Raw genomic sequence first — 21460 nt, forward strand, 5'->3', positions numbered from 1 at the left:
GATGGGCCGAGGACACTGTGAGTTCCTGGATCAGGCCATACCTGACGTGAGATCACCGTGCACCTACCAGAAGGTACACCGATAAGCCCTCTTTGGCTGAAGCCAGCTGGAGCGGGGCTTTCTGTCGCTTACCCACAAACAACTTGGGGCCAAGGCATCACCTTTTGCACCTGGATCTCTGCAGAATCGCCCGCCAGGTCCCTTACTTTTTGCACGCCCCCTTCTGGCCAATCCAGGCCCTCACGTAGCCGGAGCCAGCTGTCTCCCAACAGCTGACCATGCTGTGCTGCTCTTTCTTCTCCTCCAGGGTCCCCACTGCCCTGGAGAGGAGGCCTGCCTTCCCTAACCCTGCCGGCCCCCTTTGCACCCCTGCACCCTCTCCTGGGGCTCTCTGTCTTCCTGCTCCGTCCAGCAAACCCCTCCCCAGCATTCAGAGCCCACTCAGGGAAGGCCCTCCTTTCCCCTGGGCCCCCGGGGTGGCCCCCCTCCAGCCCCCAGGCTTCCCCGTGTCCCAGCATCCTCCGCGCGTTCTGTCGTGGTGTGGTTGCCCCGAGACAGCGCGGCGAACTGGCCGTGGGCATGCGCTCTGGAGCCACACACCCTGGGTCCATATCTTGCTCCGTCTCGGGCAGGCTCTGTGCCTTTGGCCACCTTACCCCACCTCTCTGTGCCTTGGCCGCCCCACCTGCAAAATGCGGATTATAGTAGCACCTATCACCCCAGGGTCCCCAGAGCGGTCCTGAGTGCTAGCTGGTGCCTGCCCCTCCCCCTCTGCCCCCGGAGGCCAGGGCCCAGGGAGGACACAGGGGCGAGGAGGGAAGTCTCTCTCTCAGAGAGACTCACCTCCTCCAAGTGTGGTAAGGGCCAAGGGGCTGGGGGGTTGAAGACAGAGTGGGTCCCACCCACCCTCACCCCCTCCCCACCCTAACCCTGTGCAGGGGGCCCACCCTCTGAGTCACCCACTGACGTGGGCTGACGAGCCTTACTGAGGGCCGAGGTGCGGTTGGGATGCAAAGTCCCCAAAGTGACCTAAGTCATGACCTCATCCAATGTGAAGCCTTAGACAAGGTTCGGGTCAAAGGGCAGAGCTTGGAGAGCTCGACCCGAGGACCAAGGCCCGGCCGGCTGTCCAGCTCTGTGCAGAGATGGAGGCCTGGGGTGGAGGGTCCCCCAGGGGCTCCCGCCTGGATGGACTCAATTCCATTCCGATCAGTGTAAGTAACCTTGGCCCACGCCCAGCCTGGGGCGATGAGACACTGGTCCCTCTCTGCGAGGGGCTGACGTCTGGAACGGAGTCAGGCACGACCCAGAGACCACACTGCGATGGAACCTGGAGCCAGGCCGCTCGCTATAGCAGGAACCCCTACCTGCAGATGCAGGACGCTGAGCCCCACAGAAAATGTCCCTTTGGCCCAAGAACCCGGGGGCGTTTCCCAGAGGGCGCTTCTCCCGAGCTCACAAACGAGGCAGAGTCTGTAGGGAGCACGACTGCCCACAGGCCTCAGCCCGCTGCTCTGCCGGTGGCCAGGGGTGCGCCAGGCAACCCCACCGGTCTCCCCCGCCCAGGTCCTCGGGCGCCAGGCTTCGGGGACAACGCCTCGGTCCCCTGGGCTATGTTTTGTCAGAAGGTCCCAGAGCAGAGTGTCCGGGGCCCTCGTTGACATGGCTCTGCCGGCCTTCAGTCCTCATGGCCCGCTCCCCTCTTCTGGAACCTTCTCCCTCTGCTGTGTCGTGCGCCAAGAGTCACGTGGGCTGACCCAGCCCGCGCACTGAAAGGTTCGTGGAGCTCTCGCCCTGCGGTACAGCGTGTTACTCGGGGAAGGCGTTCTCACGAGCGCGTGAGGCCGGTGCTCATCAAGTTCAGTACCACCACAAGTTCCTGCTGCTGAATGAGGTTCTAGGACGTTCCACCAAGCTTGGGCACTCACTGCAGAGCTCCCCTGCTAGGGGGAGCTTACTGCGCTGCTGGCTGCAGTGCTGCCCCTGGGCCAGTCTGAATCCCACCTGCTAAGGAATGGAGCTTCTTGCAGGATCCCTAGTCTGGCTGGCCCCTCACTCCCAGTGAGAGCTATTTTCTGGGGAGCTACACGGGACCGGCTGTGGAAGGTGTCAGGCCATCCTGCAGAATCCTTTCTGAGGCTCCCTGGGGACACCTCTTTCCCCTTAGTAGTGAGAGGTCAGGCTGCTTTGGAGTAATGGCTTCTTTCTGCAACGTGGACGTCACGTTTCCATCTTCGCCTTGGCTACCAGGAAGCTGGGAGCCAAATTTGTGGGCATGCACTAAAAACCAGCATCTTCTGACAAGAACTTGTATATAGCTCCACCTCTGGCTTCCCATTATTTTTCTATCACTCTTTTTTGCTTTACTTGATTTCTCTGCCTTCCTTTTTATCTTGTTCTTGTTTGTAAACTGCCTTAAGTACCGACGGTGGGGATAAGGGAGGGTAAACATAAATGAATGAATAATAAATAGGAAGAGCCTCTGCCTTCCTTGAAGCACCACCTGGGAGCGTCCTAGGCCCTTGAGGACGTTCACCACAGGAGGGGAGAGTCAGATCCAGCGGGAGGGGTTCCTGCAGCAGGCGGGGAAGCCCCTCAAGGTGCCCTGGTTTGCTCCCAGAGACAGGATGGAGAGGGAGCAGCAGGGGGCGCTGCTCCCTCCGTCTCCCCGGCAGCTGCACCAACATCTGGAAACAGATTCCCTTTTCACCCACAGAGCGCTCTGGGCCTGGGGCCAGCCATGCTCGCCGCAGCCTCTGTGACAGGGGCCTGCCTATTTCAGGCAAAAACAAAGGCAACCCCAGGGGCTGCACCCCAGTTTCAGAGGGGAGAAGGGAAGCGACGGACGGGTCCTTTCACTTCGGGCCTCAGTTTCCCCATCTGTACAAGGGGAACACATCTCCCCTTTGCAAGACGGTTGTAAAGGTCAAATCAGGTGACCGTTGGGGACAGTGTGGTCTTGCGGGAAGAGCACGGACTGAGTCCCAGGCTGCGACACACTGCGACCCGTGCATCCCAGAGCTTCCTTCAAGGATCGCGATACCCACCTCCCAGGGCAGCCGTGAACGTGGCATCAAATCATGTAAGCAGAGCACCTGAACAGCCGCGGGGCCCAAGAACAGCAGGCGTTGTCCCGTGTAAACTGTACAGAGCTGTGAGAGCTCTGGTCTGCCGCTGTGGCCAGCCCAGGACCTCTCCGAGACTTAGTTTCCCCACCTGAAGACAAAAGGTTTGGAAGGAATGAGCTCCCGGTCCTACCCAGGTCTCTGATTTTCTGTGCACTGGAGCATCCCAGCAGGGTTGGGTGTCTGGCCTGCCGAGGGCCCCCAAGGCGCCTACTCTGGGTCACGGTGCCCCCAGGACGTCCTGGGCCCATGGGCCACTCCCTCTGTCCCCTCAGGCCTGCACCGTCCCTAGAGGAGAGACAAACCAGGAGCCCTGGCCAGGGTTGGGGGAGGCCCAGACCAGCCCTGTGGTCCCCCACCCCTGGCATCCTGGGTGATTCCAAGAAAGGCCTGAAATTCGCCACATCTTCAGAGCAAAAGGCATTTCCAGTTTTTCGAGGCAGAAGTGCAGACGTATCCCATGTGCCCTTTGTCAAAGGGCCTTTTGGAAAGGGAAGAGCCAGGCTCCTGAGGCCCGTTCTCCTGCCTCACGGCCACTGCCTCTCGGGGCCCCCAGCTCCCCTTCTGTACCCCAGCCTGAGCCACTTCCTCCAGCGTACCTGTCTGATGGGCTACATCCTGTCTGACTTCTCAGTAGTAGCCAGTCCTTCAAGGATGCCAAGGCCCTCAGGGACCAGACACAGTTCTCCCCCTCCCCCCCAGCTCCCTCTCCCTCCTCTGAGCCAGAGGTTCCTAACCTGGGTGTCTGAAAACTTGGATGAAAAAAAAAAAAAAACTTTATTTTCACCATCCCCTCCCCTGAAGCCCAGCATATCCTTCCATGGTGAAGCAGGCCCAAGCCACAGGGCCCCTGGGACCCCGTCGCCGAGAGGAACACAGGTATTTCCCCCCCTGCTGCAGCGGCTGCAGGCACCTCTAGACCCCTTTGTGCTCTGAAATCTGGCCGGGTGTCCCACTGCTGGCCAGATCTTATTTAAGGGGTTCACAGAGAATCCACGTACGGACCGTGGATTTATATGTTTAAATAACTGGATTAATAAGAGCATTGCTTCCCCTAGTAATGCTGTGCATCTTGTTTTATGCATTTAAAAGATATCATTCCAAGCAGGGCTCTCCAGACTTCACCAGGCGGCTGAAAGGCCTGCCAGAGAGGGTACAGACCCCCAACTCCAGGGTCTGCACCGAGGGCTTTCTCTGCCGAATGGGCTGCCATTCTGACTTGCCTTTGCTTCTGGACCCTTGGCCCAGGTGGGGCAGAGCTCCTGGCTTGACCCTGCCAACCCCAAGGCCCATGACGGCATCCAGACCCCGCACCCTCTTATTTATTTATTTATTTGGCTGTGCCAGGTCTTAGTTGTGGCATGCAGGATCTTTAGTTGCGGCATGCAGGATCTTTAGTTGCGGCATATGGGATCTGGTTCCCTGACTAGGGATCGAACCTGGGCCCCCTGCATTGGGAATGTGGAGTCTTAACCACTGGACCACCAGGGAAGTCCCAGACCCTACACCCTCTTGAAGCTCACCTCCAAAGGAGGGTTCTGGCCTCTCTTCGGATCCCCAAAGCCCTTGCCTTGCTGATGACATCACGGTCACCAGGCTCTGAGCCCTCGGGCAGGGCCTGGGTCTGAAGTGGCTTTTCAGAGACCGTGTGCGGAATAATCAGGAGGAGGGAGCAGCCTCCCGGTCCCGTGGGCCGACTGCGTGCCACGCACAAAGGGCTCGCAGACATTCCTCCACCATCCACGGCGTGGGACTCTCCCTACAGCCTACGAGGCGGCAAGTGCTATTCCTTCCCCTTTCGTGGAGAGGAAACCGAGGCACAGAGCCATAAGACAACTGCCAGGGCCACAGAGCACCGAGAGCAGGTCTGCCGCCAGACAGGCCCTGTCCCGAGCCTGGGGGAGCACATCCTCCAAGCTCTAAAGACTGAGGACAACGGGGTGGGGGCGGCACTTCCTGAAGGTTTGTCCCCAGTGGAGGAGGGGAGCCGGGAGGGGTGACATCCATCCCTCCCACCAAACGTGGATTGGTCCGGGCCTCTCCTGAGGGCTTCCTGGCCGAGGAGGCCTGCGGTGCGGGAGGGAGCGCGGGGGTGGCGGGCGGAGGAGAGGGAGGGGCGGCTGGCAGGGGAGGAGGAGCTGGGACGGTCTGGCCTTGCCCATTTCTCCGGGGGGGGGGGAGTAGCTGAGGTCACTGGAACTCAGTCATGAACTTGGCTAGCTCAGGGATTCCCAGGGGTGCCGGAGGCCTGCACACGGGTGGCTCCTCCTCCCCAAGGCCCCTAGCCGGGGGCGGGGTCGCAGAATATCCATCACACCGCTTTCCCAGACCAGGCAGGCCCCGCTTTCGGCCGCGGGTGGGTCCAGGCCCGGAAGGCCGGGCGGGGGCGGTTGGGCCGGGGCGGAGCTTGCGGAGGGGCCGGGCCGCCCCCTTCCAGCGAGGGCGGGCGGGAGGCCGGCGCCTTTAAACGCGGCGGGGCCGGCTACCCGCCACCGTCTTCCCAGAGGGAGCGGGCGCCTCCGCAGTCCCCCGCGTTCTCCGCGCCCCGGGCATGTCTCTGCGGTCCCGGCGTCCGCCCGCCTAAGCCGCCGGCGCGTGTGGCCGCTCTCCCGCCCGCGTTCCCTCCGTCGGCGCCCGGAGCGGCGGCCCCGGTGCGCCCCTGGCCGGTCCCCCGCGCTGCCGCCCGCCGCGGGCCCGTCCGCCATGCAGGCGCGGGAGCTGGTCCTGGCCGCCTTGGTCGCGCTGGCGCTGGCCCGGGAGCCCCTGGCCACGTCGTGCCCCGCGCGCTGCGACGTGTCACGGTGCCCGAGTCCCCGCTGTCCCGGCGGCTACGTGCCCGACCTCTGCAACTGCTGCCTGGTGTGCGCCGCCGTCGAGGGCGAGCCGTGCGGCCGCGCCGTAGACTCGCCGTGCGGGGAGAGCCTGGAGTGCGTGCGCGGCGTGTGTCGGTGTCGCTGGGCGCACGCCGTGTGCGGCACCGACGGGCACACCTACGCCAACGTGTGCGCGCTGCAGGCGGCCAGCCGCCGCGCGCTGCAGCTCTCCGGGACGCCCGTGCGCCAGCTGCAGAAAGGCGCCTGCCCATCGGGTAAGCGCTCGGTCGGGCTGCTCCGCTAGCCCTGCGGGGGGTGGAATGAAGCGGTCTCCTGGGGAAACAGGCTCAGAGCCAGGGCGGAGCCTCAAGGTCCACACTCCCCGGGCACAAGTGATGGTTTCTTTGAGAAATCATCCAACCAGCTTTCTGGTCTTCCAGGTGGGGAAACTGAGGCTGGGAGAGGTAAAGTGCTGCCCCCAAGGTCACAGAAGTAGTCAACAGTGAAACCCGGTGCTCCCCCCCCGAGGGGCCTGGTCTAGCTCTACATCTCTCCAGCCTCTGGCCTCATCAAAACTTACCCGTGTTGTGTCTCATCTCCCCTGGTCCCCATATCCCTCCCTGCCTGAGCGGTGGATGCAAAGCAATCTCTCCTGGCCTTAAATATCCGGTCTGGGTATTCAAGAGACACCAGTTGAGTGACATGTGGTGTTTTCTCTCTTGTCTTGCACGGCGCTTAAAACGCGTGTCACCCGAGGGCTGTTTAGGAATGGGGAGTGGGCTCGTGGAGCCTCTGGGCTGCTTTGGAGCTCCGTGGGGACCGGCCGTCGGGGTAGGAAATTTCTCAGTCCCGTCAAACCTTAGAACAGCCTCCCCCCAACCTGGACTTGGCTCTGGGTTGCTTCTTGCCACGCAGGTGGACCCTGTGGAAGAAAATGCTGGAAAACCCCGCTGTGCCCTTACGTGTTTGGGGCGCCTCTTAGGAATGCAGGCTCCGGCGGCGTTGGCTCCGCAGGTGCTCTGAGCGCGGCAACCTGCGCTGGGCCCGGAGCTCGCGGCGGTGGCGTCGTCAGGCCCCGTCGTGTGCCCTCAGCCCGCAGCCGCCCGCCAGGAGATGCTGACCACCCGGACAGGCTCTGCCGTGGGGGGCGCGGCTGCCGGCGGTGCCGGGAAACCTTCAGGGGTGAGGGGCAGCTAAGCTGAATCTCCGAGGATGGGGACACGTCTTCCAGGTAGCGGGAGGGATAGGCTTTCTGGGAAGAGAAGGCAGCGCGAACCGCCACGTGGAGGCGCGTGCGCGGCGAGCCGCGTAGCCCAGAGCAGTTGTCGTGCAGGGGACGCGGGTGCGCGCGCGTGCACCTGGGCAGCTTGGCTGGGGTTAGGACCCCAAGTGGCCCATACGTGTCGTGTTTCAGGCTCCATCCTGTAGGCCAGGCTTCCCGAGTCATGTCTGGGATTCTGAAAATAAATGTCCTGTGGCCCCCAGAGTTTGGGAAAGTAAATGCCAGCCCTGCAACGGGGATTCACGCTCTGCTTGAGTCTATCAGAGCTTCTGAGAAAACCTACAGCAAGGAAAAAAAAAAACCCACAAAATGATAAAACCCAGGGTTTCCCAAGAGAACTTCAGCAGAGCTCTTTCCTGGCAGAACACACGTGACCTCCTCCTGGCACACCGGGGTTCTGGGGAGCCCGGTTTGGGAAGCGTTATGTGGGATTAGCCATGAGGATGCGGGAGAGCCATTGAAAGGGTTTAAGAGAAGTGAGGGTGACGAGGTCAGTCTTGTGTTTGGACCGCGTCCAGGAGACTGGGAGCATGGTGCCACTCGATGTCATGGAGATGGGCGTTATCATTTCTTGAACCCCCATGGCACCTTCTGACTCGGGGCTCAGAACCAGCCGCCTGGTGGGTCTGGGAGTCAGAGAGCTCAGGGTGGGGCTGGCGCCTGCCCACTGCAGCTCGGTGGTGCCTGTGGGCCCCTTCCCAGTGCCAACTCTCCCAAGTAGTGGATGCTGTTAGAATCCGTCTCCAGGGTGCCGGGGGTCAGCAGGGACGTTGGAGGGGGTCCGATAAAGGTTTTGAAACCTTTATTCTTGACTGAGGGAGTCCGCGTCTGTGAAGCACCTTCTCTGTGTGTCCCGCTGGCCGTGGGCTGGTAATAAGGCCCCTGTAATGAGGCAGACCCCCATCTGTGTCCTGGAGAAACTCAGACAGTGGTGGAAACACAGGAGGGTGAGAAGAGGACAGTAGCTCAGTGACCACAGACAGACGTCTGTCCAGCCCCTGGGCTCAGTAGGTGCTGTGGAAGGAAAGGCTGGCCCACGTGGTGGGTGTCCCTCCTTGCATACCTCCAGTGATGGTGGGTTCACTACCTATCTGTGGAGCTCTTGTGTACTCCCATGTCTGTGCTAGGCAGATACTGCACGGTGTGGGTGAATATCTATCAATGGGAGAGTAAAACCCAGAGAACTGTGTGCAGCGGGTCTGCGTAGAGCAGAGGTGTCCCTTTTCACAGCCTCTCTACCTACAACTGCAGACAAATAGGCCTTCAAGCGTGCAGTTAAATCAGAATCTCAAGCCCTGGGCGGTTCACAACGTGGCATTTAATCATCAGCTTTTATTGTTCAGCCCCAGTGCAGGTGCCAGCAGAGGCCCTCGGCTCTATTTATTTAAGCGCTTTGTTGGCTTTCGATTTTTAATCCTCTTAGCAGCTTCCTGGGGCCTCGTGGGTCTCAGAATTCTGCATTCAGGACTCATCACGCATCGTGACTCCTCTCACTCCCCATGCCCAGACAGCAGGGCTGAACTGCAGCGTCTGGTGGCTCCTGAGGACTCGTGCCAAGAGCCAGGAGTCCAGCCAAGAGGAGCTTAAGGCCCGGGGTGCTGTGCAGCTGTCCTTTTCCCTCCAGGGCTTGGCCTGAGAAGCACCCTCGCCCTCCACGCTCACTGAGCTGGTCTGGAGGTGCACTGGGATCCCACAGCACCCCGTCCAGTCCGTCCCCCCAGGCCTCTCCCCTTCCCATGCACCTCCACACGGTGGCCCGAGGGGGTGGATATGAGACGCACATCTCCCCAGCCCAAAGCCCTGCTGTGACTCTGGGACCACTGGCTTTGGGACGAAGCAGGACTTCTGATGAAGCCTGTGGGCTCAGTACCTCCTGGCCTCTGCAGCCTGCCCACCGTCACCACCAGCAGCGGAGTCCTTGTGAAATCCCTGATCATCTGTGTCGCGAGGGACAGATGACAATGTGTGGAACTCAGGGGAGGGAGAACCCGTCTCTGGGATGGGGAGAGACATAGATCAGGGAGGGCTTCCTGGAGGAGGTGGCATCTAAACAGCCATGGAGAGGTTGACGCAAAGAGAGCCTGTGCTGAGGAGGACAGCAGGAAATGCTGAGCATAAGCTGGTGCCAGACGGAGGAGCTGTGAGGGTGACCCATCTTTGGGAGGTGAGGGACCCCTGAAGGCTTATGGGTAACAGGTGTGCAGAGTGGGTACAGGGGCCCAGCTAGTGCGAGTCTGGTGCCCTGAGGAGGAAGAACTGATGAGGCCTGAGCTAGGGGGACAGCCGAGGGGGACAGGCTCCAGAGGCGTTCATATCTCATGACTGATGGGGGTAGGGGGTCAGGGTGGGCGGCGGGGCCTCTCCTGGAGCAGCGGGTTCGGAGAGCTGTGATGTCATTCTGGCGGGGGGCTCTGGCATGGAGGGTGTCTAGTGGGGCACGGGGTTCCATGACAAGAGCCTGGCTGATGAGTGGCCCTGTCCGTGTGTTGGTGGCAGTATTGCTCTGTTGGTGTCATTGAGAAGGGGTGGCCTAGGTTTGGGACAGGGTAGCGGCCTCACCCACTCTCCAGGCTTTGGGGGCCCCGCCATGACCTGTGAGGCCTGTGGAGCTCCACCCCCACCCAGCCCAAATCCAGGTCCGTCCTTGCCCTCCAGTCCACGTCCGAGGGGACCCAGCAGAGACACCCAGCCGCTTTGGGGATGGACTGCCCTGACTCGGTCACACTGCAAGCATTGTGCTGGGTGAGCTGGAGCAGGGGGGTGCCAGGCTCAACCCACCCCACTGGCTGCGTCCACCTGGCCCGATACGTACCTCTCAGCTGCCGGGAGCTCTGGGGAAAATGAGGCCAAGCAGAGATTCACTTGGCCTCCTTGGAAGCCTGGGGTTCGTGCAGACTGGATGACGGAGTAGCCGGCGGCTGACCGAGTGAGCCGGTGTGTCCTGCCAGAGGGTCTGAAAGCGGCCTCCTCCTGGGCCTGCTCTGAGGCTGAGAAGCCACCAGGTTTCACCAGGGTCAAGGGCGAGACCCTGTGCTCTGGGCTAAACACACATCGTGTCTGGGTGTTTTTGTCACGGCCCTTTAGAAGAAAAGACTCATCAAGGTGAAGTGGGCTGCCCGAGGTCACCAGGTGGGGAGGGACAGCCGTGCTGAACCCGTGTCCTCCTGCCTGTGCATCCGGTGCCCTGTACCCCGGGCAGGCCTCCAGCACCTTGAGGAGGTGGCCTCCCTGCTTGGTTTTGATAAGGGTGTTGAATAAACAGGTTGGAAAGAGAATAAAATCACAGACCCCTTGTCCTCAGTGTAGCAAAGATGTGGCCAGGACGTGTGGGTGTGTGTGCATCCCAAACGGAATGCCCGGTCTGGTGCAGAGGGTAGCAGTACACAAGCCGCCCAACTGTATTCTCCAGCCCCTCTAGCAAATAATGGGCAGAGAGCCACAGCCGAGACCCAGTTCTGTTCCCGGCTGCTCAGGGGTGAGTCCCAGCTCTACCACTTCCCGTGGAGAGACGCTGCAAGTCTAAGCTCTCCACGCCTCAGTTTCTTCATCTGTGAAATGGGGACAACAGATCCTCCTCACTGGGTCATTGACAGTCAATGAGATGATGAATTTCAAGTGCTCTGCACGATGTAAGCGTTAATTAATAGGCGTTAGTGGGAATAAACCTAAATGTTGACAAGTGGACGTCTCTGACGTAAGTGGAGTTTGTGAGAGGAAGGTGGGGCAGTGGAGGACGGGAAGGGTCTGGAGGGCAGTGTCGGTGGAGCGGCTGCCACGTGCCAGGCCCTGCCCACGGGGGTTCCACTGGCCTCGTTTAGTACCCACGTCACAGCTGAGGAGCCTGAACCCAGAGGAGTCAGCTGATGGACCAGTCAGGGCAGGGAGGACTTCCTGTAAGAGGAGGACCAGGGGCTGACCCACCTTGGCTTCCGTGGCTTGGGCGGCCCTATGGGCAGCCCGGAGTCCTGCCTGGCCTGTGGGGCCCCTTTGACAAAGCACAAACGAGCTGATAGCCGAGCCCTCTCCTCCACAGGGTTGGCTGCAGCCCCAGTGGGCTTCACAACCAGAAAAGCCAGGCTGGCCCTAAGCTGACGACCGGCCAAGGCTGGGCTCTCCTGGGGGCGGGACAGCCAGTCACCCTGGCTGAGGACCAGCCTGGGGAGAGAGACGTGCGGGGGGTCAGGGGTCTGGGACCTGGCTGCGGGCCTTGGCGGGTCTCCTGACCTCTCGGAGCCTTTCCCCTCACCTGCAAAATGGGTGAAGATTCCTGCGCTGCAGAGCTGCTGTGAGAACTGCCTGCTCTCGTAAGTGCCCGCAACCCCGGCTGGTGTGGCTCACGGAGACGGAGGCCCGGCTACAGCCCTCCGCCCTGGGTTCCAGAGCCGGGGGCCTGGGGGTCGCACACAACAGCATCGCCCCCCGGGAGCTGTAGCCGCTGTCTTTGGCTGGGGGGAGACAGTTCACTCGGGGACAGGCGTGCTTTCAAGAAAAAGAAAAACACAGGCAGGGAGCCGTCCTGGGAACTAATCAGACCCGGAAGGAAGGCAGCTCTCGGGGCCTCGAAGCCTGCCCCTTGTGGGTGGTGGGTGGGGCCTGGGGTGAGGGCGAGAGGCTGTGGAGGAGCCCCTGGTAACTCCCCTGCCCCCCTGCTGCTCTCCGCTCACCACTGTGGGTCAGGGGCGCCCAGCCCACGGGGACAGTCTCGAAGGGCAGGTCTGGGAGGGGTCACCAGGTGCCTTGGGCCCCAGACGAGTGAGCTCGGTCACTGAGCCCGCTGAGTCAGGGCAGGCTCCGCAGGGGAGGCACGTTGGCCTGGGCCTGGGGGTGATGAGGGAGGGACTGGTTACAGAGGTTTGGGTTGGGGGGGCACTTCAGAGCACGCGTGCTTGGGGAACCAGAGCCGAGGGTACCGGGTTGGGGGCGTGCGGCAGTAGCGAGGCTGCAGGTGTAAATGGGACCTGGACACCCCGGTCCGTGAGCCCTGCTGAGAGGTTGCCATCTGGCCTGCAGGCTGTAGTCAGCGTTACGGACAGATGGGCGCAGGCTGGGACCTTGTGGGCACCTGCGGATGGCCCCTCCATTCCCAGCGCTTACCTAACTACTGGGTGATGGGGGCGCGGTGTCTTCTGATTGCAGGAGGCAATAGAAGAAGGGGCAGTGACCTCGGAGTTAGAGGAAAGAGCTGGGTCTCAATCCTGGCTCTGCCCATTGTGTGCTGGACGGGTAACGCGTACGGTTGTGCAGGTTGCGCACTGCACGATTCCAAGGGAGGTAGTCACGCTGTGATGTTTGTTAAGAATGGTCCTGGAGTTGTGCAGTACACAACCCGTGCAGCAGTACCAGTGGCCCTGTGGGGTGCCTGGGCCAGCCACTGTCCCACCCTGGGCCTCGATTTCCCCATCCCTTCCATGGCAGTCGTGACTGTCCAGAGCTGGCACATCATAGGTCCTCTTTCAGGGTCTGCCGCTGTGCCGGAGGCCCTGACATGCAGAAATGTGGGAGGTGGAGCCCCGGGCCCCGCCTGGCTCCCTGCCAGCCCTTCTCCCCGTCCCTTTCCGCTCTGGCTGTGCCCCTTCCTCTTGCGGGAGGGCGCCACCGCTGGACACCTGGCCTTGTTTGCTTTGCTCTGTGTCAAGTTCTTCCTGACTAGAACTTCCACAGCCTGTGGATTGCAGCTTATTTTTGAAAACAAACAAAAAAAATGTTAACAGCTGAATCTGGTCAAGACTGACTGTTGACTTCAGAACTTTGGCTCCAGGACAGCGTGCAGGCGGGGATGGGGGTTGTCAAAACCCCCAAATAAACAGAGTCTGCCCCAGCCGTGGGGCCCAAGGTTTTCATGTGGAAAGAGGCAGTGGGAACCACGTCTTCCCTTCCCACTGATTCATGGGATGATTCATCTGTGTGCGGGGAGGAGGACCAGGAAGCAAGCCCTGCCCGCCTCCTACCTCCTCCCCGCCACCCACCTCGCTGGCTTAAAGGGACAGGGCCTGGCAGGGCCTGTGTCACCGGCCCCGGCTGACCCAGGAGCTCCACAGGGGAGCCCCAGGCCGTGGGGTCAGGGCGGGCGCGGGCTCTGAAGTCCATGGGACCTGGGGTAGCTCCAGGCCTGTCTCCACCCTAAACCGTCTTTGTCTCCGGCCTGTTTCCTGGGACGCACTGACGCTGCTCTTGTGAGGCTGCTCCCCCCAAAACCTGGTTAACAGGCTGAGCAATGTTCTTTGTGGTGGTGTTTGCAGACCTACTGTGTGCTGGGCCGGATGGGGTCAAGCAGAGCATCATCGCCCTTGGGTTACGGTTAGGGTTAGGCCCCGCCTCCCGTGCCCTCTCTCAAGGGCTGCCTTGGGGGTTCACGTATGCTGGTTACAGCTGGGCTCTCGGGGGATCCGGACATGTGTGTGTCCCAGAGGAGCTGGTGCCTGGGTGGGAGGTGAGCCCAGCCCGGCTTCTCCTTGGAGCTTCCACAGCCCACCAGTCACCAGGGCCCTGCCTCCCGTTGTCTCACACCCCAGCCTGGCTCACAGCCCGTCCAGGCCTTCCTCTCTCGCTTCTGTTTCTTTCTATATCTAACTCGCTTACGGGAGAACATTTAGAAAATCCACAAAAGAAAACAAAATCACTCATAACTTTACCTCTGCCCCCGAGTATCCACCATGAAATATTCTGATGTGTTTCCCGCCAGCCTCTGGCCTGTGAATATTTTACAGGGGGTTTTTGTTTTTAAATCGTCACATGAAATTGAGTGTCACCTATTTTAAGGGATCTCTGCAGAGGCCACACGGGAAAGAAAAGCATTCGGAGGGAGGCGGCCGTGCCGTCCAGATCTGCGGGGGGCCAGGTCAGCTCCTCGGCTGCTTGTGCAGCTCGGCGCTCCGCCTGCGGGACCCGGGCTGGGTCAGCCAGGGGCTGGACAGGCGCGCCTAGCGCTTTGGATCCCTGGGATCTGGGAGTCACGTGGCAGCGCAGCCTCTTCTGATCAGATGTTTTCGCCCCTCCTCTGTCTTATTCACACTGGGCCCAGTTTGGAGTCGGCTGAATCCACCCATAGCTGCCCTCACGCGTGATGCTGTGTCTTTGCATCTCTGTTCCCCTGCCGGTGTGCTCTTCCAGGCCTGGATTAGGGGTGCCACTGGACTCCCCCATCTCACCCTGGGCCTCCCCCTCTCCCGTCACTGGTCACACAGTGCTGTGCCTGGCTGGTCACTGTCCTGTCCCCAGCACTGAGCACACACACACGGAAGGCACTCAGCATCCCTATGAGAGCGAGTGTGGTGGATGAGGCATTACGCTGGCAGCCCCAAGGAGGGCTGGAAAGAAGATGGCCGGGGGGGCTGCCTGGAGGAGGCGAGACTTGAGCTGCACCTAGGACAGGCCAGAGCATCGTGGTAGGGAAAACTGGGGAGCGGTCCACGTGGGAAGGGTGGATGATGGAGCAGAGACTGGGGGTAAGTGGCCCCCATGGTTTACAGAGCAGGGGCGGGGGACACGTGGCCTCACCCGCCTGGGCTTGCCTGTTCCAGCATGGCATGGTGGGCCCGAGCCTTGGCCACAGTAAATCCAGGCCTGGTGCTGAGTCCTCCCCACTGCCTGGGGTCCTCTGGGACCTTGGTGACATGGGGATTGCCTGGCAGGGGAGCTTTCTTGTCAGAGAGCGGAACCTGGAAGGGGCAACAAGGTTGGTGGCTGGCTTCCTTCCCTGTGCCTTTAGGATAGAGCGTGGGGCTTCCCTGGTGGCGCAGTGGTTGAGAGTCCGCCTGCCGATGCGGGGGACGCGGGTTCGTGCCCCGGTCCGGGAAGATCCCACGTGACGCGGAGCGGCTGGGCCCGTGAGCCGTGGCCGCTGCGCCTGCGCGTCCGGAGCCTGTGCTCCGCAACGAGAGAGGCCACAACAGTGAGAGGCCCGCGTACCGCAAAAAAAAAAAAAAAAAAAGCTAGCGCATGAAAGCAGGTTCCCAGTGCCCTTGGGATCGGGCAGGCAGAGCCGGGCTCGGGCCCCACAGGCTAGCTGACGGGTAGCTTCTCCTCCAGAGTTTCAGGGACTGTTGGCCGTCCGCATGGAAATAAACGTGCCTGGCACCCACGTGTGCCAGGAGAGGCAGAGCCGTGGCCCGGCACGGGCCTTGCCCACAAACACAACCTCTGAATCTTAGACGCCACCCCTGCATTGGGCTTTGCCTCTGGGAGGAGGGCTCTGGGCACGGTGGTCCCTGGCGGCCGCAGTTTGATCATCAGGGAGCCACGAGGTGGCCGGCAGTGGGCCACGTCTCCCAGCCAGTCTCCAGCCACCCCGGATAGGCGCCCTTTGATTCAGGCTGACCAAAGGGGGCTGGGCCCACCGTGACCGGCGCCCACAGGCCGGTTGAGAGGCAGACATCACAGGATCCGTGGGGTGGGACCTACTCGCCTCCCCGGACGGAGGAACCCAAGGCAAGCTCTCCTCTGGGCCCCGAGTCCCAGCTCAGGCTTAATTCACAGTCAGGGCCTTGCGGGGGGGGGCCACGGCGGTGGGGGGAGGGCCCTAAGGAAGGGAGCCCTGCAACCCCTGTCCGGATCCTGGCTCTCCTCGAATTGAGCCTCAAGTTTCCCCACCTTTAGGATGGAGCTGATGACCCCTGCCCTGGCTGCCCGCCTGGACAGCTGGGGAGGTGAGTCGGGCTGTAGACGGGGACCGCATTTGTCCACAGATGTTTATGAGGTACCGACTGTGGGCTTGCACCCTGCTCCCGTGCTGCACCCAACCTGCTCCCTCCCGTCCCCTTGGACAACCAGGAAAACCAGATTTTGTCTAGATCCCGAGGCTCCGCCACTTCCCAGAGACCATCAGGAGACATCAGCTGCAAAGCTGGACCTTACAGGCCGAGCCCTCTTTGTTCACCAACGTCAGGGAGCAGGGTGGACCGTGGGGTCCCCCCTTCCCCTCCCACCCCTGCCGAGGCAGGGAGCGTTACAGTTTGCAAGTCACAGCCTATTCCCACAGCTCCCTGGGGGATGGGAGCGGAGAGGCATCTTTGGTCTCACGTTTCAGGTGAGGTGTCGGAGGCCCAGAGAGGGTAAGTGATTTGCCTAAAGCCACACAGCTGGAGCTCAGTGGTGCTCAGCCCAGTACTCATTTCAGGCCCTGAGAGCCCTTACAAGCAGGGCTGGGCAGCGTGGGTTCCAGACAGCGCCGGTCTGTGGCGGGGACCTGGGAGACCCCAGCGTATGCCCGAACAGGGAGACCAAAGGGGTGTGGGCCTTGTGCCACCCACACGTCTCAGGCCTGTGGTCCTGGCAGGCAGCAGCTCCACTGCTGACGGCAGCAGAAATCTGAGCCGGCGACTGTTCCAGGGAAGGTCGTGAGCTGCCTGGCGAGCCAGCCTGGGGCCTGGCTAAGTGAGACACAGATCAGGGTCGGGGTGGGGGCGGGGGCGGCCCTGGCGGCTCCGACAGCGGCAGCCGACCTGGCCCAGATGGGGGCCACATCATGGCCAGGAGGAGGCAGCTCCGAAGGGACTATCCAGGGGCTGCTGCTGTAACCTTGTCCAGCCACTGCAGTAGCCCAAGGCCTGGAGGGACAGGCCGGTGCTGGCAAGGGGCAGGGTCGGTTTCCTCACGCCAGGGCGTTGCTGTATCTGAGAGAAAGGGCAAGGGCCCAGGGCGACTAGCCCAGATCCAGCCTGAGTGTCATGTCAGTGCTGTGTGGCCCCGGGCAAGTGTTCTGACCTCTCTGAGCCTCCTGGCCGGCCTGGCGAGGTGGGGTGAGGAAGCTCAGCAGTAACCATCCTTGGGGCAAGTGAGCCCCCCTTCCCAAACGTCTGGGCCTCGCTAAAGCGCCTGGTTGTGCCTGCCAGCGCAGGTCTCCACCAGCTGACCAGCCCGCGGTACAAATTCAACTTCATCGCTGACGTGGTGGAGAAGATCGCGCCGGCCGTGGTCCACATAGAACTCTTCCTGAGGTACGTGGAGCCCCCCTCGCCCCTCCAAGGCCTCCCCCACAGCTGCTGGGCCCAAAGTAGGCTGAATTCTAGCATCGGGGGGCAGTAGAAGCCAGAGTGGGCGTGGGGTCCGGCGGGCCTCGCTCGGAGCGCCGGGCTGCTGTCGCCCTTGCGGGGGATGCCCCCCTCCCTGACTCTGACCTCCTCACCGAAGGAGACAGAAAGCACCTCTCAGGTGACCGGGCTGTGGGACGAGCAGGTGCGAGGTCGGGGGTTGCTCAGGTGTCACAGGGACACTGCAAGCCGCTGGCTCCCTTGGAATCCTGGGGTCTGGTCCCAAACTGACTTCATACCCCGCAAAGAGAAGACACGAATAGCATGACTTTTCTCAAATCTAAAGTGTTTCTTCCATCGAGTTTCCTAACCTTTTGGCCGGTAGCAGCCCAGATGAGCCACACAGGGTCCGAACCCCAGTCCACCCGCTTGGGATTGGAGGGAGCCAGGCCCCCGTGTGCCACGCTGCCCGAGGGGACGGTCACTGAGGCCTCGACCGCGACCCCAGGACCTTGCGTGACCTCAGAGCGCTCTGCCCAGGCGGTGGAGGCTGGCCGGCGACACTATGCCCAGCTGAGGCACAGAGGACCAGGTGGCCCTGGGGGTTCCCGGGAGTGGGCACAAGTGCTGGCGCCCTGACTCCTGGCCCCAGCACAGGGCCCCCTGCTCGCTGGCCGTGGGGCTTCCCTGGTGGGAGCCCTTGTCTCTGGGCATGACCGGCCCCCCGTCTCTGGAGGGCAGGGCCCGTGCTCAGCACTGCTGGGGCTCCATGCGGGGCGGGGCGGGGCGGGGGAGACCAACGGTGTGGGCTCGGCAATGTCCGCGGACGCCTGCTGGGTGCCCGCCTCCTAAAGGAGAGGCCAGGACCAGGCAGCCTGTCCCTTAGCGCTGACTGACAGCCCGTGCCCCTTCCCATGGATCCATAAGGCGGGCTCCCGCGTTCCCATTTTCTGGACGTGGAAACAGAGACCTGGGGAACTGCCCCAGCTGCAGAGCTGCAGAGCTGCCCCAAGTCTCCTGCACCTCAGAGCTGAGCCCATCCCCCTGCTATACGCTGACCCCTCACTGTCCTTTCCACGGGCCCCAGACCCTGAGACGTGTCATTAAGGAAATGACACTCACTGGACATGTGAGTGGCGCGTCCCTGGCCTTGCAGGTGGCTTGGAGGGGGGCAGCGTCTTTCCAGAAGGCCCCAGGCATCAGACCCCCAAACCGGCAGGGCAGGCGGTGGTGCCATCTCCACGTCAGCCTTGGAGGCTGATGTCGCGTGGTGAGGCCAAGGCGGGCGAGACCCCGGACACCCGGAAATGATCCTCCAGCGCAGGCGCCTCTGGCCGTGACCCCGGAGCCAGAGAGGAGGCCCTGGGCGGCCCGGGGCCCTTCCGCAGACACTCGACAAACCCTACACGTGGCAGCCCGTGTGCGGCTGCCACTCGGGGGCCCACGTGGGAGGAGGCGGGGCCAGGAGCTGGTTGCTGGCGTGAGGGCACAGACGCTCTGGTCACCCCTGCAGAGGGCCGAGTGACCAGGTGCCTGGTCCAGACCCCCGCTGTGCCCTCTCCCTGCCTGGCCCGGGCAGCTGGTCACGCCGCTGGCCCCGGAGGCCCGCCTACCCCGTAGGGCTGCTGTGGGCGCGGAATGACTTGGCCCCTGGCTCTTGGTGACACAAGTTGTCCCTGGTCCTCCTGACGGTGAGGTGGCATTTCTGCACCTCCCAGAGACCCTGCCATCCCTGCTCCTTCCCTCCCGTTGTCTCTGCCACGCAGCCTCAGGCACTGATGACCTGCTCCGTCCAGGCCCTGCACTGGGGTCCCAGAGGAGGCCGACCCCGCTCCCGGGGTACGTCCCCAGCTGTGTCGGGCGCCCTGGGAGCTGAGGCTGCGACCCAGAGGGCCCCAGCCGCGGGGGGGGGGTTGTCCCCGCCAGAGATCACTGACTCGGGCCCCAGGCCAGCCACGTCACCTGTTCCACCCCGTTTCACGGAGGCAGACGCTCAGGCCGGTGTCCATGCTCTGCCACGCCCAGGGCTGCCCCTGTAGGCGCGTGGCGTGGAATTCGCAGAACGCGGCCTCACCAGCTCTGCTCCTTGTGCTGTCTAGGGCTTCAGGGTAGGCAGCGGTGGGGAGGCGCCAGAGGGAGGTGGGAGCACGCTCCCCTCAGCGTTTAGACCCTCTCTCTGCGCAGCCAGAGGTCTGGGACACTGACGTTCCCCGGGGACCTGCTGTGTGACGGTCCGTGGAGGCCCGGTGCACATCCCTGCATCTGCCCTGTGCCAGGAGCAGCCCTGCTTGTCGGCCAGCTGCCTGCAGGCCCCCGGCTCAGCGGAGCCGGTGTTGTTGGCCCATTTCCTAGATGGGGAGACTGAGGCTCAGCGGGGTCGGCCTCCTGCCCACAGTCAGGCAGACGTGCGTGGGGACTGGACTCGGGGTTAGAATCCCGGTCTGTCTGGCCCCAGGGCAGGAAGTGCCTGCTGTGTCGTCGGGGGTCTGACATTCACGGGCCTCCTGACTCATCCTCGCGGGTGGCAAGTCACAGATCGCGGGCCCCTCTCTGTGGCCGTGAAATGGGTCTGTAGACGCAAAGACCTGGCCAAGGCCACAGCCAGGAGGTGGCGCAGCCGGGATCCGACGCTGGGCCTGGTGGACGCCAGGCCCGGGCACTGGCTCTGCTCCTTTGCCCCCGGCCCACTGCTGCGGCCGACCCCCACCCCGGTCCTGAGCGGCCGCCCGCTCGCCTCCCCGCAGACACCCCCTGTTCGGCCGCAACGTGCCCCTGTCCAGCGGCTCAGGCTTCATCGTGTCGGAGGCTGGCTTGATCGTGACCAACGCCCACGTGGTGTCCAGCACCAGCACCGTCTCGGGCCGGCAGCAGCTCAAGGTGCAGCTGCAGAACAGTGACACCTACGAGGCCGCCATCAAAGACATCGACAAGAAGTCGGACATCGCCACCATCAAGATCCACCCCAAGGTGAGCGCGCGGCGGGGCAGTGGGGGGGCGGGGCCTTCCTGGCCCCGGGGCTCTGAGACGCGCTGGCCCAGCCCTCCCGTCGGACGCTCGGAGGAAGTGAGACCCCCCGGGGACCGGCGACGTGTCCCCGGTCTTGGGTCTAGTCAGACTAGAAGCCGGGCATCCGGACATCGCCCTGTGCCTCCCCTGAGCCGCCCGTAGCCACTCCCACGCGCAGGGTCTCCGAGGCCCAGGACACTCCCGCTGTCCCTCCCGGGCCCATTCCTGGGGATGCCGCTGTCCCCGTGGGGGTGACAGAGGCCAGTGGGGAGCACTCGGCGTGCTTGTCCCCCTCCATCCCTCCGCTTCCACATCGGCACCCCAGCTGAGCGGGCGGAGCTACCCCGGGGCCACAGCGCTCCTCCGTGACGACCACTGGCCATTTCTGGGAGGCCAGCCTGTGCGCGCTCCCCCCCCGCCGTCCCCACCATAGCCCTTGGCGGGAGGGGCGCCGGTGGCCGGCTCTTTCAGAGGGGAAACTGAGGCCTGGGCGGTCAGGTGATTGCCCGAGGCCAGGCTAACCGAGGGCAGGTCGGGCCCACTCGGCTGAGTCCTAGACTCCCGCAGCGTGTTTCCTGTCGTCCAGCGTTGTGGTCACGGCTCTGCGGGCCGCTGCGGGCTCACCTGCGGTGACCTGTGCCCTGCCTATGCCACGAGGTCCCCGAGGGGCGGGCCCATGTGGGCCGGCGAGGCCAGCTTGGCCGAGTCTGACCCTGGCTTCCGCTCTTTCTGGATAAAGTCGCCAGCACTTGAGATGATCGGTCTTCTGCAAGGAGGTGTTCTCTTGCCCGATCACGGGAGAGGAGGTTTGGTGGCTCCATGCCACTATCCTAACGGAGGCCCCTGCCCACTTTTGAGCCCTTTCCCAGTAGTTGTTGAGTCTGGGAACACCACCTCCATTTTAAAGACGAGAAAACTGGGGCTGGGGGAGGAGGGAGGGACTCAAGGACAGAGGCTGGCACACTTTTTCCGTGAGGCGCCAGGTAGTAAATGATTTGGACTTCGCGGGCCCTGTGGTCTCTGTAGCAACTTCTCTGCCCTGGACTGGGCAAACAGCCACAGGCCGGATGGCTGGACTCTGGCCCAAGCAAAGATCATTTACAGAAGGGGCTGCTGGATTGGGCTGCATTTGCCCAAGGGCCACAGTGTGCGACCCCTGCCCAAGGACCCCTGTGGGGAGAGACAGAGCTGGGTTGGAGCCCAGGTCTGGCCGTCTCTGGGTCTCTCCCCTTCCGGGCACTGGAATCCCATGGGGGGCAGGGGCGC

The 21460-nt window shown here is 62.7% G+C and overlaps 1 protein-coding gene across 6 annotated transcripts in view; it reads left to right on the forward strand.

The window, feature by feature from the left end:
• The first annotated feature begins 5796 nt into the window (after positions 1-5796).
• HTRA3 (HtrA serine peptidase 3) overlaps positions 5797-21460 on the forward strand; it is a 32431-nt gene continuing 16767 nt past the window's right edge. For all 6 annotated transcript variants that reach the window (XM_067036761.1, XM_067036759.1, XM_067036760.1 and 3 more), the window contains exons 1-3: positions 5797-6213; positions 17056-17155; positions 19933-20155. In XM_067036761.1, the coding sequence (XP_066892862.1) occupies positions 5829-6213; positions 17056-17155; positions 19933-20155 (708 nt within the window). In that variant the 5' untranslated portion in view covers positions 5797-5828. The remainder of the gene's footprint in view (positions 6214-17055; positions 17156-19932; positions 20156-21460) is intronic.

This window comes from Kogia breviceps, chromosome 6, assembly GCF_026419965.1.
Source record: "Kogia breviceps isolate mKogBre1 chromosome 6, mKogBre1 haplotype 1, whole genome shotgun sequence".
Classification (NCBI taxonomy): Eukaryota; Metazoa; Chordata; class Mammalia; order Artiodactyla; family Physeteridae; genus Kogia; species Kogia breviceps.